The 16,752-nt window shown below is 42.6% G+C and overlaps 1 protein-coding gene across 1 annotated transcript; it reads left to right on the forward strand.

Annotated features, from left to right (window-relative positions):
• The first annotated feature begins 3,292 nt into the window (after positions 1 to 3,292).
• On the forward strand, positions 3,293 to 15,730 carry LOC143039618 (uncharacterized). The gene is made up of 6 exons (XM_076209885.1): positions 3,293 to 3,427; positions 4,169 to 4,372; positions 4,695 to 4,855; positions 6,212 to 6,383; positions 6,599 to 6,669; positions 11,718 to 15,730. The coding sequence occupies exons 2-6, from the start codon at positions 4,174 to 4,176 to the stop codon at positions 12,951 to 12,953; spliced, it is 1,839 nt and encodes a 612-aa protein (XP_076066000.1). The 5' UTR covers positions 3,293 to 3,427; positions 4,169 to 4,173; the 3' UTR covers positions 12,954 to 15,730.
• Positions 15,731 to 16,752: the final 1,022 nt, after the last annotated feature.

Consider the following 16,752-nt stretch of genomic DNA (forward strand, 5'->3'; position numbering starts at 1 on the left):
TTAACTTCGATGCTGTGAGGGGAAAGTAAGTACGGTACTTGAATATGTTGGTGCTTCTTTGGTATGTGTGGTATTTTAGGTTGTAACTGCCTCTAGTTATTCGTGTATTTGCTGGGTGCAATTTCTTTGTTTATGTCAACTAAATTGTTTGTGGTTTTGTACATCATTTGTTGTCTGTGTATTTGTCTTCTTGTTTCAAGTGATATTAGTTTAGTGTATTGTTTTAACCTAGTGACTGATGTAGTGTGTCTGTAATCACGTCTGGTTCATTTTGCTGCTTTATTTTGTGTGAACTCTAATTTGTATGTGTCAGTGTTGGTGTGTGGATCCCAGACGGTGTTGCAATAATCTAAAGCAAGGTTTACACGCTACGATCTCCTTTTTACACGTAATGACAAATTGTAACAACCTTTTCATTACAATAAATCGCTACAATTTATCGTAGCGTGTAAACCTTGCTTTACACGTAATGACAAATTGTAACAACCTTTTCATTACAATAAATCGCTACAATTTATCGTAGCGTGTAAACCTTGCTTCATAAGCAAGAATTTTGATGTCAAAGGATTATAAAGGATCGCAAAGGAGAAGAGACCTTTTGGTCCATAACTAGATCGGATGGGAAAAAATATGATAATGATAGATAAATAATTAATTAAGTTAAATAATAATAATATAAATAATAATAAATAAAATAAATAAACAAATAAATGTGTAAAGTTTAATAGTAAACAAGAATCTCAAAGCTCAATTGGCCTGACGCTGCTCGTATGTGTGATCTACCTCATGTCTGATGATGAAATGTGAACCCCAAATTACTTGGGGAAGGAAACTATGCCTAGGTTTGCGTTATGTAGTGTATAGATAAATTGGATAGGTTGGTTAGTACGGGTGACTTTGGTGTGGTGACATTTGTCAGGTCTAAATGTCACTTGCCACTTGGCTTCCTAGTCTTCAAGGGCCCGTAGGTCATTTTGTAGTTGAAAACAATCGTCTCTGTTACCTATCTGCCTATATATACTAAACTATCGTCCGCAAAGAGTCTAGTAGTGGAGGATAGTGATAACGGGAGATCATTTATGTAAGAAAGGAAGAAAAGAGGTCCCTGGGGAACACCAGAAGTTACAGGAACAGCTAAGGATTGGCTACCCTCTAGAATAGCTTTCCCAACCTGGGGTGCTGAAATCAATTATAGGGGGGGTGGGTGCTGGGAAGTGATGCACACAAAAATCACATTAATACATGTATCATTGATTACCTAGTTGTGCATATTTGACTTTACCCATTCTATTTTATTTATTCTAGGGTGTTCATATTTTTTCTGCAAACAATATTGTCAATTTGTTTCAGTTCTAAGGGATCAAGAAGATAAATCATCAAGCAGTACACTTCAATTTCTTTTATCCTTCTAATAACAAATTAGGGGTGCTGGACTGCTTAGACATGACAACAGGGGGTGCTATGGTCGGAAAAGGTTGGGAAACGCTAATGTTGAAGAACGCGCTATTATCGAAAAGTCAAGAACGTCTTAATCCAATGAAGAAGTGGTCCTTGCATGCCACAATAATCTATTTTTGGTAGCAGTTGTTTGTGAGGGACTTTGTCGAAGGCTTTGGCAAAGACTAAAATTATGGCGTCTACTTGTCTAATTTTGGGGTTGCTAAGTAACTGGGATATGTCACGTGTTTTTACTAGCCCTATCTGTGAGCTTCCCAATCATCATATTGCATCATATTATAACATATTACAAACATAATATATTTATACGTTTCATTTTATACCAAATAATCTTACCGTTTATTTTCTATTTGTAAAACAGGATTGCACTGTTTTAATATGCTGAGAGCAAGCTTTAAGTACCAAAGTGTCAGTGGTAATGACATAATTAGTTATAATAATTTCATTTTTACATATAAAAGATTTGGCAAATATTTGATCATTACATTGGTTGTTGTCGAATACGACTATAGTCTTCTAGTATAGCTCCTGTATTGTGCAGCCGGTCACTGATAGGATTATCACATTGGGCTTCCATGGGCGCCGACCGCCGAGAGTTCGTTTGAGTGAAAGCGACTTCGGTTACTATATTTTATTTTGTAAATCTCCAAAAGTCATATTATCTTTTCGCCATTTATAGCAAGGCTGTATGATGAATTAAGAGATTGTAAACCTATACAAATGTTAGACATTCCGTTGAAATGTTTTTAGAAAAGTCTAGGTTTCTGTAAGCGAAGTCATATTCAAGTTATTCAAATTGTTTACTCGTAAATGACAACTAGAACACTAGAAATAAAAGCATTATGTAATATGCCAAATGCTTGACCAATCCACTGAAGAAAAGAGAACAGCTTCAAATTGCAAACGTTGTCTGTTGTGCTGCAAAATGTACGATATTACGGAAAATTTGTCATGCATGCTGAGCTAATCCACAACTCGGTTGTCGTTGCACGATAATCTATCTGGATTGTAAACAAAAGTGTGACAAAGATAAATCAATCAACTACTTTAAGTCCACTGCTGAACAAAGGCCTTTGACTTCTCGTCCCTTTACATTATGTGTAGTCTTCCTTTTGCATGATTTCCATATAGTGGCGTCCATTCAGTAACACTTTTGCCCCATGGCTATCCTTTCGCGCCATCTTTCCTGCCCAATTCCTCATCCTCACTTTTACTGCCTCCACAGTGTCTTTTACTCCATTCTCTCTCATCACAGGCACTCTTACTTTTTCAACGTTATACGCATCACTAATCTTCTCTCCATTCCCTTCTATGCACTCCTTGGCTTTGTCTCTATCGCTGTTGTCAGTTTCCTAGTCTCATATCCGTACACCATGGCTGGTACTATATTATAACGCAGTTATATCACATACACACATATTTGGATACCCTAAGCTCTTTCATAAAGGATATCTTATTTGTATTTAATTTCTTTTAACTTTGAAGGTATATAAAACAAATATGCCCAGTTGTGTTATCTGTTCACAATATGGAACAGCTAAATCTAATCAGTCGTCACATTAATGGACTGTCAATGGATAATAAAATTACAAGCTTGCCATTATGTACTGAAAGCCTGTTATCATTATCCTCCATATTTAAGGCAGCGATAAGCATTAATTGAGTATAATTTATTGTCTAATATTTGTGACATCTAGGACAAATGAGTTTGCGCGTTCGTCTGGTTGTTGACGACGGTACGCCAAAAGTTTACGTATGCTTTGTAGACGCTTCGGAACCCGTGTTTACCAAAAGGTTTACGAATCATTTAATGAATCCTTCCTTCCAAGAGCCAACTGGACCGTTCATTTGAAATGAAAAACTGGAGTGAGTAAGTTCGGTGGGACTTGTTATTTAGGGAATTACTTTGTACTCGCTGACCCACGTAGAAGTTTTTGCAGTCTTCTGGTATAGTAACGTTCTGATTAAGGTAAGATTTTAGAACTTCATTGTGCTAGTTCAACGCTTTGCAACCTTATTCTCTGTAGTCAGGTCTAAGTTGAAGACCCTAGTACACAGTAATTGTGTGTAAAGAAAATTTATGGTTTATGTAACCATTAGATTGGTCATTGGCATGCAACCAGAAATTGTATCTACACGTGGATATTTGTATTGCGCAATATTTGAGAATGTGATTTCTCGGCCGCGCAAGTTATGAAATATATGGTGTAGCGTGTTTATTTGAAGGGGTAGGAGGGGCGTGGGAGGCTGTAGGCCGGGGTTTCTTGTGGGGTGAAGCCATCGGATAGGATTGATGCCACCTCTCGAGCAGCCTTGTCGACCCGTTTGTTGCCGGGGATGTCATTAAATGGCACACTGACAACTATGTACCGTATGCTCAGAGAAAGGGTAAATCAATGTCTTTCCCAGGGTTCCCTTAATTGAAATGTTGAATACAAACTGGGCAGTGAAGGGTTAGTAAGAATAGTTTATTTGAAATGGTCATAAACGCTGGAGCTGTTGATGCCTCGAGTGTCGATGCAAGTATATTTTCCCCATCGATAATGTAGCAAACTATAAACTCCTTTATTCGACGAGGTGAACACAAACCTGGAACTAGTTGATAAATATTCCATGTAAGGATGGAATAGTATTCCACCAACGAAGGCTGAAGAAAATATCTAAAATTCGTATGCCACGATAGTTGAAGAATCTTATGTTCTTTCTGCAGTCGACATGGGTGAACAACGAAGTAGTGCTGGAACGGGTAGTCTTCGACCATGGGTGCCCGTCGTTGCCGTACTCTTCTTGATGCTGATTTTGGGCATTATCGTGGGCCTGTCGTCTTGGCACATCGGCTATGGCCAGGCCAGCACACTCGCAGCCTTCAAGATGGAGAAAGCTGTTGAAAAAGCTAGGGCGGAGTGCAAAAGAGGTAAGATTTCTGGCACTGTTAAACGTGTCTTTTAGCGTTCGAATTTGATGCATGTTAAACTTGGATGTTTTCGATTAAAATAATATCCTTCGCTGTCAAACCACAGCAATATCAATATTAATTGTAGCTTTTATTTGCCATAAGTCCTATTTAATTTTTGGGTTTTTCCATTTCTTCCCTCACTTCCGAAGTATAGAATAGAAAGTGTCGGCACGCTCCACCGTTGCTTATGGTGGACGCTGTATTGTTAGTGATGAAGACTAATTTGGCTCGATGACATGGACAAATTTTTAACGTGTTAATAGTATTCTTGTCCCGATAGAACTGGCATCGAACGCACTTCCTCAACTTCAAGTTGGGTCATTGGTAAAAGGCGATCATTCCCGCCAAGCCCTCAGGAGAGCCGTTAGGCAGGAACGCGAATCCCGATTATCACCCCCTCCCTGCCGCGTAAGTCTTCTGGAGCTGCCAGAAATGCACAACGTAAGCAGATATAAGTTTTGTTTGTGTTTGTGTGTATATATATATATTTAAGTTATTTTATTTTTATTTGTTTGTTTATTTTTGCATAATTATTAGAATGATCCGCATATTCTCTATCCACTTGCCATCACATTCGGACAATGGCAACTGGAACGCCATTTTCGTATCACCTCTTCAGACGGGCTTCTGTGCCTGCTGCAGCACTGCAGACATAGTACTAAAAGAAACGGCAATGCGCCAACAAATATAATATTTGCTGTATACTGCGACTTGGGGAAAAAAAATTGCTTGGAAACTAGGGGTCCTACACAAACTTCCTCCTGGGTTTCGGAGGAAACTTTACCCTTAGTATTAAAGTTACCATCATTCAGAGTACACATAGGAATAGGCCTAACCTCGCCACATGTCAAACGAGTTCACCAAAGAAGTGGACCTCTGTTCTATTTGCGCGTTATGACATTGAACAACCCCCCCCAAAAAAAAAAAAAATAATAATAATAATAATAATAATTATTAGGCATGAGGTGGAGGGGAAGAGCAAAACACACGGCAAATACCAAGTATATCTATGACAATGAGAGTGCCACCTACACAGGTTTCTGTGCGACCGGCTAAGGGAAAGGCCATCCCGATAGAACTGCAGCACCCGTGCTACCATCGAGCAAAGCAAGACGGGCGGAGGTGAGTGTTGTGGGGTACACGGGGTTCCCATCGCAGACGGCGAGCTTGCTAACACCGAAGTGTCGGTAATCCAGGGGTGCTTCGGCGAGTCTTCTGGCCAGTGGGGGCGACGGGTAATCTGCGGCAGTAGTACTGAGCGGGTGGGCGTGCGGCAGATAGGCAGCACGCCTCATCAGCACTCTATAAAAAGCTTGTTTGCTAAAAACTGACACACACACCCCCCATTCCTCCCGGACTTCGTAAACAGTTTCTACTTCATAAAGAGCACGTCCAACCACCCACTTAAAATTACTTTGCAACCTGCCCTTCCTCCCTACGGCCCCTCCACCTCCCGTCCTTCCTCCCCACCTCCTACCCTTCCTCCCCACGCTCCCTCCAACTCCAGCTCTACCTCCCAACGCCCCGCCCTTCCTCCCCACGCCCCCTCCACCGCCTGCCCTTCCTCCCCACCTCTTGCCATTCCTCCCCTTCCTCCCCACTCTCCCTCCACCACCTGCCCTTCCTCCCCACTCTCCCTCCACCTCCTGGCCTTCCACCCCACTTCCCCCCCCCTCTCCTACTACCCTTCCTCCCTACATCAGTTTCCCTTCCTCACCATTGTACGAATTTTACCTTTTCTATGTACCAAATGGTGGTCCTTGGAACTTTTAATTTGCAAGGTCTGGGCTTCCTCAGGAAAGTGTGTCGAGGTTGGCGCAGGAACTCCATGACCAAGGCATCCGGGTCTTCGTTGGGCCTGAGACTCTCGAGGACCTGGAGGAACTCCTGGTGTGGGCAAGAGGTCGTCCTTCACCCCGATCTCACCTGTGGATTGTTACACCAACATCGGGTTCAGCTTTGACAACAGGTAAAGTCTCCCACAGAAGATCTCCTCTGGACGGGTTGCGAACAGGATCTTCGGGGGGAATGGCTACTGTTTGGTACTCGGGGATGGGTTCTAGGCGGAGTGGAAAGATGGCTCCTAAGGCAGGTTGATGGGAGGTGGGGAAGTCAGTTTTGAAAGTTGATTGAAATTTATATAAATAGTGTCATTTTAACATAAATTCTGATTTTCGTTTTCAGTGGGCAACACCACCGAAGATGTGACTGTCATTACACTGGCATTGGAGGAAGTTCCACTACTTTTCATGCAGGCGAGTACAGCACTGTCTAGTTGATAGTTATTCTGTAGGTGGGCAAGTTAATGTAGCACTCTCCTTGGGTTTTCCAAAATAGTCTCCATAAGAATTATCAACTTCAATACTTTTTTTTTTTTTCTCCACCCACCTGGGGCTGTCTGGTAGTTATTCTGTAGGTGGGCAAGTTAATGAAGCACTCTCCTTGGGTTTTCCCAAAATAGTCTACATAAGAATTATCAACTTCAATCCAGACATTTTCTTTCTTCAACCAACTGGGGTGGTATTCATCTTCCAGTACTTCTTACCTTGGGGAACATAAGGTATTCCAGGAATGTCTATGTATGGTTAGACTTGTATGAATATATATAGCTTCTGGCTCCTAAATCCTAGCATGCTATTTTCTCATGGCTTATTCCAACGGCATGCACAATATCAGTGATAGGACAAATGGTTCCTTTAATACCACTTCCTCCCATACTAAACAATATTTCCTGCCTTTCCAGTAACCAGCTAGTTTCATGGTGACTGGGAGTGATCTCTGGAAACCACTTGTTGCAACCTAGACATGGGTTGTGCCAGTTTTAGTGGTTGCTCTGTGCAAAGAGTGAAGGGAGGGAGGGAGGGAGGGAGCAACGTAGCTTGGTACATACCTGCATATCTGAGCAGCTCTATTTGTTATCCATTTTGTTTACCTTGCATGTTAAGGTGCTAGTAGTGCCTCAAATGTAGCTTGCTTTACTTCCACTTCTACAGACAACTCGTCAATACATTCACGAATCAAATGCCAGTATACCTGTACTCGGAAAACAAGCTACTTTCCATAAAGTAGCTTGTGAGTGATCAGCACTCAATTCTTTGAAGAGTTCTTGAATCCACCCACCCATGACCTCACACAAATCTAGCCCACCAAACACAGCTAGAAGCTACCCCAGCATTGTTTTATTAAAAATACAACATTTTACTACTGGTAGCACACGTCAAAAGTCACAACAGCAAAAATGCTGAACATGTGACAATCCAGTTTGAAAAACAAACCTCAAGTGTCGGTCCTCTCACCAATGTAACTGTCATTAATACGCAGAACAGGGCATTCTCTCATTGTACTCTTCCACAACACATCTTTGTAGAATACCTTACCTGTACAACTCCTCACCTCCCCCCTTAAATAATGATTACACTATACTTGTGGTAACTTTAGGAGAATGGACACCATTACCTATCCTCTTTCCGCATATCACTACAAGATCTGGGACTCCTTTCTAAACTCTATGTATACACCTCGCACAACAATACCTTAGCAGAGGAATAGTACTCAAATAGTAAATACCAGCAGACTACATATCTCCATTATAAATCTTGAATACTATTGTCCTCAAAGATAGAAAAAATGGCACGTCGTTGGTGGTGACAATGTAGTTGGTGAAAGTGTGGGTTTGGGATGGAGCTTGAAATTAACAAAATTGTCTAACATTAACCTGGCCAAGCAGGTTAGGGCATCGTTACTTAGGTCAAAGGGATGGTGGTTCAAACCCTGCCACCGGCGAAGTTGGACTAAGGGTATGGTTCATTAAATTCCATTCTACAGGTCCTCTGTAAATGGCACCAGCCTAGCCTCCCAGTAGGGGGGAGTTTGACATTAAACCATATCAATATCACTCTGTAGTATTAATTGGCATGCATACATACATATACCAAAGGCTTTTTCTCCCTTATAAGGTATTAATTGGTACATACATACATACATATACCAAGGCTTTTTCCCCCTTCCAAGGGAGGTAGCCACAAAGGGAAAGGCATAAAAACACTCCCACCCATTTCATCCCTAAATACACTCCACACCCCTCCCACCCTTCCTCTCATCTGAGCACCTCCTGGATGACGGGTCATCCCTGAACCCTGCCCACCGCCCTGGGTCAGAAGCAGTGTCGCAAGACACAGTACATCCACAGCAAGGCCGCTTCATTTAATCGGCGACCCCCCCTCTCCGTCCCCCTTTGCATATAAGGAGAGGACGGGGAGAAATCCCTTCGGGCTGCGTCAAAATTTACTCACACATACTACCCCTCCCCCCCACCCCCACCGCCCATTCCTCCTCATGCAGTCACAACATCATCCATATACAACCATTCTCCACTCACCTCTGTCTTCCGTCCTCTCCCTTCCTTCCTCAACAGACATTCCCCTCTTCCCCAAAGCCCCCTTCACCCCATCCATCCACCTCATCCTAGGACGTCCCCTCATGTTCACTCCCTCCACATCTGCCTTCCATACCTCCTTTACTAGTCTTTCTTCACTCATTCTTTCCATGTGTCCAAACCATCCTAATATTCTTTCATCAACCCTCTCTCCCAAATCCTTTTTCACCCCTGTTCTCCTCCTCGCCTCCTCATTTCTCACTCTATCTAGCCTAGTAACCCCCACCATACTTCTCAGACACCTCATCTCAAACACATTCAAACTCCTTCTCTCTTCTTCTTATGTTCCACGTTTCTGCCCCATACAGTGCTGTTGGCACAATCACTCCTTCATACAGTCTCCTCTTCGCATCCATTCCCAAATGTCTATTTCTCATTACACTCTTTAAACCACCAAGGCATTTACTCGCTTCTCTCAATCTACATTCTACCTCCACCTTCACTCCACCTTTTCCTGCTACACTTGCACCCAAGTATCTAAAACTATCCACTTCCTCCAGTCGCTCTCCCTTAATGTTCACTTCCAGTCTACTGCCACTTTCACCCCTTGTACATCTCATCACCTTACTTTTACCCACATTTATCTTTAGCTTTCTTCTATCACATACTCTCCCAAACTCTGCCACCAGCTTCCTCAATCCCTCCTCTGACCCTGCCACAAGCGCAGTGTCGTCCGCAAACAACAGCTGGCTCACCTCCCACTTTTCTCCATTTTCTTTAACCATCTCCAATCCCTGACTCACTACCCTAGCATTCACCTCTCGCACCACCCCATCCATGTATAAGTTGAACAGCCAGGGCGACATAACGCATCCTTGACGAAGTCCCACCTTTACTTCAAACCACTCACTCTCTCCATTTCCAATCCTAACACATGCTCTACTACTCACATAAAAACTCTTGACAGCTCCCAAAAGCTTTCCTCCTATCCCATAAATCTGCATAACCTCCCACAGTGCCTTTCTGTCTACCCTATCATAAGCCTTTTCCAGATCCATAAAAGCCCAAAAAACATCCTTCCCCTTTCCTATAGCTTTCTCACATATGTCTTACCACAAAGATCTGATCTACACAACCTCTACCCGTCCTAAATCCACACTGTTCCTCACCAATTACTCCTTCTGTTCCTCTCCTAATCCTCTCAATTAAGATTCTCCCATAAGCCTTCCCTACTACACTCAACAGGCTAATCCCTCTGAAATTACTACATTCACACTTGTCCCCTTTTCCCTTGTAAAGAGGAACTATACAGGCACTACTCCAGTCCTCCGGTACTCTACCCTCTCTCCAGCAAACATTAAATAATCTCACCAACCAGTCCACCATCACTGAACCTCCCTTTTTCAGACATTCTGCATGACATCCATCCAGACCAGGTGCCTTACCTGCTTTCATCATCTTTACAACTGCCTTCACCTCATCCTTCCTTATTTCTCCTCCATTCTCCTCACTCATCACTCTCATTTTCTTCGTATTTCCCACTGCAGCTATCTTTCCTTCCCTATCCTCCTTCACATTCAGCAACTCCCTAAAATATTCTGCCCATCTTCCCCTCACTGCCATCTCTTCCATTATCAACTCTCCATCTGTACCTTTTACCTTTTCTTCCCTACTTGATTCGCCTCCTCTTCCTCTCTTAATTTCTTTCCAAAACATCTTTTTATTACTTTCAAAATTTTCTGTCATACTCCTACCCCATTTCACATCTGCTCTCCTCTTTGCCTCCTTTACCTTTTGCTTTACTTCTCTTTTCTTTTCTTTGTACGTCTCATATGACTCCCCTGTCCTCTTTTGTAACCAATCTGTGAATGCTCGCTTCTTCTCTTCTACAACCTTCTTTGTTTCCTCATCCCACCATTCACTACCCTTTCTTCTATTTCCCCCTGTCCTTCTTGTTCCACACACCATCCTTGCACACTTTAAGACTCCCTCCTTGAACCATCCCCATTCCTCCTCCACACCCATCTCTGCTCTATGCTTTACTCCCTCCCACTCCTCCTTCAGCTTCTTTTCGTACTCCTTCTCCTTTTCCTTTTCATTCAAGGAGTTCACTCTAAGAACCTCCCTACCTTTTGTCCCTTTCCTCCTTCTCCATCCATCCTCCACTCTCAACTTACCTTCCACCAAAAAATGATCTGATATTCCCCCACCCTCTCCCCTTAGCACATGTACATCCTTAACTCTTCCTATCATAATCCTATTTACCACTACATAATCCATTAGCGCTCTATCTACCACCCTCTCCCATGTGTACTTATGCTTGACTTTCTTCCGAAACACTGTATTTGCTATCATCAACTCTCTTTCTAGACACATTTCCACCATCAACTCTCCACTACGATTCTTTCCTGGAACTCCACACTTCCCAACCACTCCATCGATTGGACCATTTCCCACTCTAGCATTAAGGTCTCCCAGTACTATTACATTGACATTTCTTCCTAAACCCTCTATGCACTCATTTAAATCTATCCAAAAGGCCTCCCTTTCTTCCATGCTCTTCTCACTGCCCGGCCCATATGCACTTACAAAGACCCACATCTCCTTTCCCAGTTTCACCTTCATCCACATTATCCTTGAGGAAACCTCCTTCCACTCCACTACCCCTTTACCTATCTCCTCACTTACAAGAATAGCCACCCCTTCCCTCCCTCGCCCTCTCTTCACTCCTGATAACCTCCCACTTACACTCCCAAACATACTCACCCTTCCCTTTCAACTTAGTTTCACTCAAAGCCAACACATCCAACTTTCTTCTCACAAACATACTACCTATCTCTTCCCTTTTACTCTCATCTGTACCACATCCACGCCAAATGGTAAATTTAAGAATAAATTTGACGTCCAACAACTGAAGTCTTCTTTCAGATGGAGAGACAAGGTGTGACCAGGGTCCTCCCCGTCTTGGGGTACGATGCCAGGGGCAACGAAGTGGCTGCACAACTGGAGGAGATGGTTGACTACTTGGGCATTAATGTAGCCGACCCTTTTTGGTATTCCGCTGAAGAAATCGTGGAGTCGTCATTTGCCCTTAAAGAACTGATAAGCAACATCGACACTTATTTTAGCACCATGGACCAGGACGATGAGAACGCTGCCCTCCTCCTGTCTGGCGGAGCAGAACTCGGACTTCTCGCTTCCGAAATAGGTTCGGAATTTGGCAACTTATCGTGGTTTGTCACTTCAATGTTCGCTCAGTCAAATGTGTGGAGTGAATTGGATGTTGACCAGCAGATGGCTCTCCAAAACCTGAATATCAGTAGTGTCGTGTTTACTGGAGACTATCACTCCACGAAGGAGTGGCGTAAGGAGGTGCTGGACAAAGTTAGCCTCTTAGAAGGTAGCGACTTAAATCCTTACCAGACGGCTCTGATCTACGACGCAGGGTTGATCGCTGTCCGGATTGGCCCCTGGACGGCGGATTCTATGCGGACTCTCGAGGAGGCAGATGGCACTCAGGCAAGCGTCCTGCTCGCAAGGGAGTCTTGCACCTGGACCGGCATTACAGGAAACCTCGCTCTGACGCCACACCTGGGACGGTCTCAGGGTCATTTCGTGGACCTCGTGCTGGACGAGGACAGTGGCGAGAGTCTGGATCAATTCCACCCGTATGCTGTTCGAGGAAGATTCCATGCAATGAGACGAGATCATCCAGTTGCCATACGGAAGAGGTTTGCGACGTTAATGCCTAAGGAACTGAAGATGACTGTGTCGTACTCTCCTAGTTCCTGGTATGATGTCACTCCTAACCTGGTCAAAGAACTACTGCAAGCCTTGCCAAATTGCTCGGACTCTTACGTCCAGTACACGGTGTCTGATCCAGCATCCAGCAAAAGAGACTCCAAGAGAATCGAGACAATCTTACTGGAAGAGTTCCAGGTCTCCGTCAACCATGACCTGTCTCTGGATATAGTTTGTTTCGAGGGGAACGTGACGCAGCACGAGGCAGATCTCGCTCTCGAGTGCCCCGGCACGTTTGATCAGAGCATGGAGGTGATGTGTAGCTTGATCAGACCTTTCCAGTGTTCTTTCAGGCTCGGTAAACAACTGGAGTCTCTTCAGAGGTGTATCAGACACTATGCGAAACTGGTGCTGGAGGTTTAGGTGAATGCACGAGTACATTTTTGTTGTACCTTTGCAAAGGTCTAAATAAATGGAAAGAAATAGATAAGAAATTTAACTTCCCTACAGAATATCAAATGTACCAACCTTCCCAGTAGATTCATGTTATATCATTCGGTCCTAATTTGGGTATAAATTACAGCAGTGTTTCCCAAACTATTCCAACCCCCTGTAGTCAATTCTAAGCAGTCCAGCACCCCTTAACTAATAAAGAAAAATATGTATGCACGCCCTGTAATTGATTTTAGCCTCCCAGGTTGGGAAATGCTAACCTATAGTAAGTAGTCGGGAACTGATCTGGATGAAATTCTAACACCAAGTATCAAATGCCACATGACACTAAATACAAGGGGAATGAAGCTGACTGGCCTGCAAGGAAAATTTGAAAACTGTTGTATCAAATTGTATAGCAGGTAAGTAAAATGTAGGGAAGTCTTTGGACCCTCTCGGAAATCTCTGGGAAAAGTTTGACTGTAGAAGGTGGTGGGTCCTGTAGAATGAAAAGCAGTTATAAGCACTTTAAAAGTTCTAAGATCTTTACTAGAGTTCAAATTATCATCTCCAGGTGGTGAAGGGTCCTCAATGTATTTAAGATGACGGTAGTTTCCTGGAGTTTTACAGAACACCGTTTCAGCCTTACAGAAAATTTTGCACTATTGCCAAGGAACACTAGTGTTGGGTTAGCTGGTAGGGTGAAAGTAATTATATTAAGGGATAAAATTTCTAATGTATGGTACCTGAGCTGCTGGGTGAACATGGTATGGAGTAATCGTAATCTTTTCATGTGCCACTTAAGTTTCTATATACCAAGAGCTTTTTCACCCTTACAAGGGAGGTAGCCAAGCTGATGTGTACACACTCCCATCCACCACCCCTTCCTCCCTCTCATCTTAGTTCTTCATAGATGGCGGGTCCTCCCTACATCCCGCCCACTGCCCTGCGTCAGGAGCGATGTAACAAGATGGTACATCAACAGCACGGCCCCTTGTGTAGAAAAAGAAGACCGGGAGAAATCCCATCAAGCTCATTACTAACGAGTCATTAGTTTAGAAAAAGGAGATAGGGATGTGGGAGGATGTTGCAAGGGACTAGCATGGGTGAAAGAGGAATTTGTTCTTGGCATACTAATGTTCAATCTTGTTAGATGGCAAACAGGATCACGGGCATGATTTGTTGGGCATTCCTCTCAGCACGTTGCCACAAACATGGGTATAAACACAACTGAATTTGGAGAGCAATGACTACAATGGTTCCAGATACTGCTGATAAAACCAACTAATAAACACTGAATATTCTGGGGCTACCAATGTTACAGAAGACCGAAATCTAATTGTTTAGTCATAAAAAAGACCCTTTAATGGAAAAGTGGCCAGAAGCTACGAGATGTAATTAAACATTTGAAGGAGGTTCTATCTATATACCAAGGGCTTCCTTCCCCCTTTAAGTGAGGTAGACAGTTGAAGCAAGAATCAACTCCCATCCACCGAACCTCGTTTCACTCGTCTTGGCTCCTTGAGGATGAAGGATCATCCCTGTCTCCTGCCCACTGTCTGGGTGAGAAGCAATGCAGCAAGACACAGTACATCCACAGCAGGACCACGTCATTTACATGGCAACCTTCATGGACTTGTTTGGATAACAGGAATGCTAGTTAAATTATTGGATAATTTAACATCGGTAAATCAGTACATTTCCTTTTCTGCATGGGGGGTTGCCGATTTAATGAAGCGGCCTTGCTGAGGATGTGCTGTGTCTTGCGACACTGCCTCTGACCCAGGGCTGTGGACAAGGTGCAGGGATGACCAGTCATCCTGGAGATGCTAAGATAAGAGGGAGGATGGAGTGTATTTAGGGATGGAATGGGTGGGAATGGTTTTATGCCTTTTTCTTTTTGGCTACCTACCTTGTAAGGGGGAAAAAGCCTTGGTATATGTATGTAAAATAATATACACAAGGGAGGTAGCCAAGTCAAAAGGCCTACTGTGACCAGCACAGTGCATGCAGATTATCAAACTGCCTGAATATAAACAAGATGGCATTACCTACCAAGTTGTGTTAAAATGCCACAATTCATTTTAGATACAGTAACTAGAATATTTTCAGTGCCCAATATTTTGCAACTAAAGTAAATGTTGCAAAATGCCACGGACCTAGTTGGCAAGAACCATTATCCAACAGTAGTGCTAATTTCTGGAAAGGAAGTGTCAAATTCTTCCATTTCAGATCAATCTCATGGATAAGGATATATCTTAATTCAATACCAAAATTTGTACCTCTGCAGACTGTGCACAAGCTTTATATAATTTTCTATAGACTCTAAAAAGGAATTTATTGACATGACTGACATTTCTGTATAATTTATTTAATAAATCACGCAATATATATTATTGTTAAATATAACTTGCACAAAGGCTATACACACAAGAAATATGTACATGGGACATATAACTCTGCAGCTACATGATCTTTTCGTATGCATTCGATATTTCTCTGTAAAATCAATCTTGACAAGTTAAACTGTTTCAGCTTGTCAGCATACAATCTATCCACATCTGTGATATGTCTACTAGACACTCAGAGAACTGGGACGAACCTCTACTTATTGTAATCTTGTAGGGATGTTTGATTAATCTAACACTTCTTCACAGATGCCTTCTTCAATTGTGAAGTGACTGTTCACTTCTTAAGAACAGCAGAAGCAACAGTAGATTTACCTTTGCTTGATAAAAAAAAAAAAAAGATAAAAATAATAATAATAATAAATAAAAATAAAATCATTTCCTGCATCACCATAATCCATGGATACTGTCAGTGTTAGAGAAAATGAATCACCACACAGTACATATTCCACAAACCTTAGAGTGTCTAGGGTCCTACCTATCCTATCAACACACAATTTACCAACATAACCAATTTCCCAAATATCCTTGACAATGCAAAGGTTTGAAATGTGGAATTAGAAGCAAATCCTAAGGGCAGGAATTTGTTGTACTGAGAGTATAGGAGTCTACAGTGAATATAAATATAGGTGGTGGTGTAATCTTCATTCATTCGTCAATTGCACTTTGTGTCCCAAATATCTGCATGGCCAGTTCACCACTTTCATACCAGAAGGGCTCTCCATCCCTTCAGAGCTCAAAGCACACTTTAACCCAAAGGGTTATTACCACCACCACTGATATTCCCTACCTTGGGATTACTATGGATTTGGGAACACTGCAACATTACCAAAAACCTTTACTTGTCAAAGGTACAATACAGTACTGCAGTTTAGGCCTTCTAAAAGTTCATTAAACTCTCCATATAATGGACCTCTCCCTTCGACCTATATGGTTATTATAACCAGCTTGCATTCCCATGTTTGAGCATACAAACAAGCCAAACAAGATAAAGGTGTTTTGTGGTTCTTGTAGCCATGCTGGGCTTTTAAACACTCGACAACATCCAGAGTTTATTGAAACATCTTTGTTTTACCACCAGAACAAAATTCTGTTTGGTTTAAATGCATATTCTCATGTGGCCTAAATACTAAGTGTACTGTATGAACCATTGAAATTATCAGGGGCCCACCCATCTATTAGAGAGGCTGGTCTATCATACCTCAGCAGAGCTGTGCACATAGGAGGTAGAACACTGCAAATGTGTACTAGTCCACCTATGTCAACTCGGAACAAGATACATCTGTTGGTTGTAATTAGCAAATGGAGGGTTTGATCATCACTGTGCCTCTTGTCCAAAGAGATGTTAATGACAATTGTTTTGTTTCACTATCTGGAAACCT

This window comes from Oratosquilla oratoria, chromosome 26, assembly GCF_046742065.1.
Source record: "Oratosquilla oratoria isolate Oo_2021 chromosome 26, ASM4674206v1, whole genome shotgun sequence".
Classification (NCBI taxonomy): Eukaryota; Metazoa; Arthropoda; class Malacostraca; order Stomatopoda; family Squillidae; genus Oratosquilla; species Oratosquilla oratoria.

Bases quoted from the DNA above. Each gene is read 5' to 3' on its own strand.
- LOC143039618 (XM_076209885.1), top strand. From the start codon at position 4,174: ATGGGTGAACAACGAAGTAGTGCTGGAACGGGTAGTCTTCGACCATGG. The intron at 6,384-6,598 runs GTAAAGTCTCCC...TTTCGTTTTCAG, and splicing joins GGGTTCAGCTTTGACAACAG to TGGGCAACACCACCGAAGAT. The intron at 6,670-11,717 runs GCGAGTACAGCA...GTCTTCTTTCAG, and splicing joins TTCCACTACTTTTCATGCAG to ATGGAGAGACAAGGTGTGAC.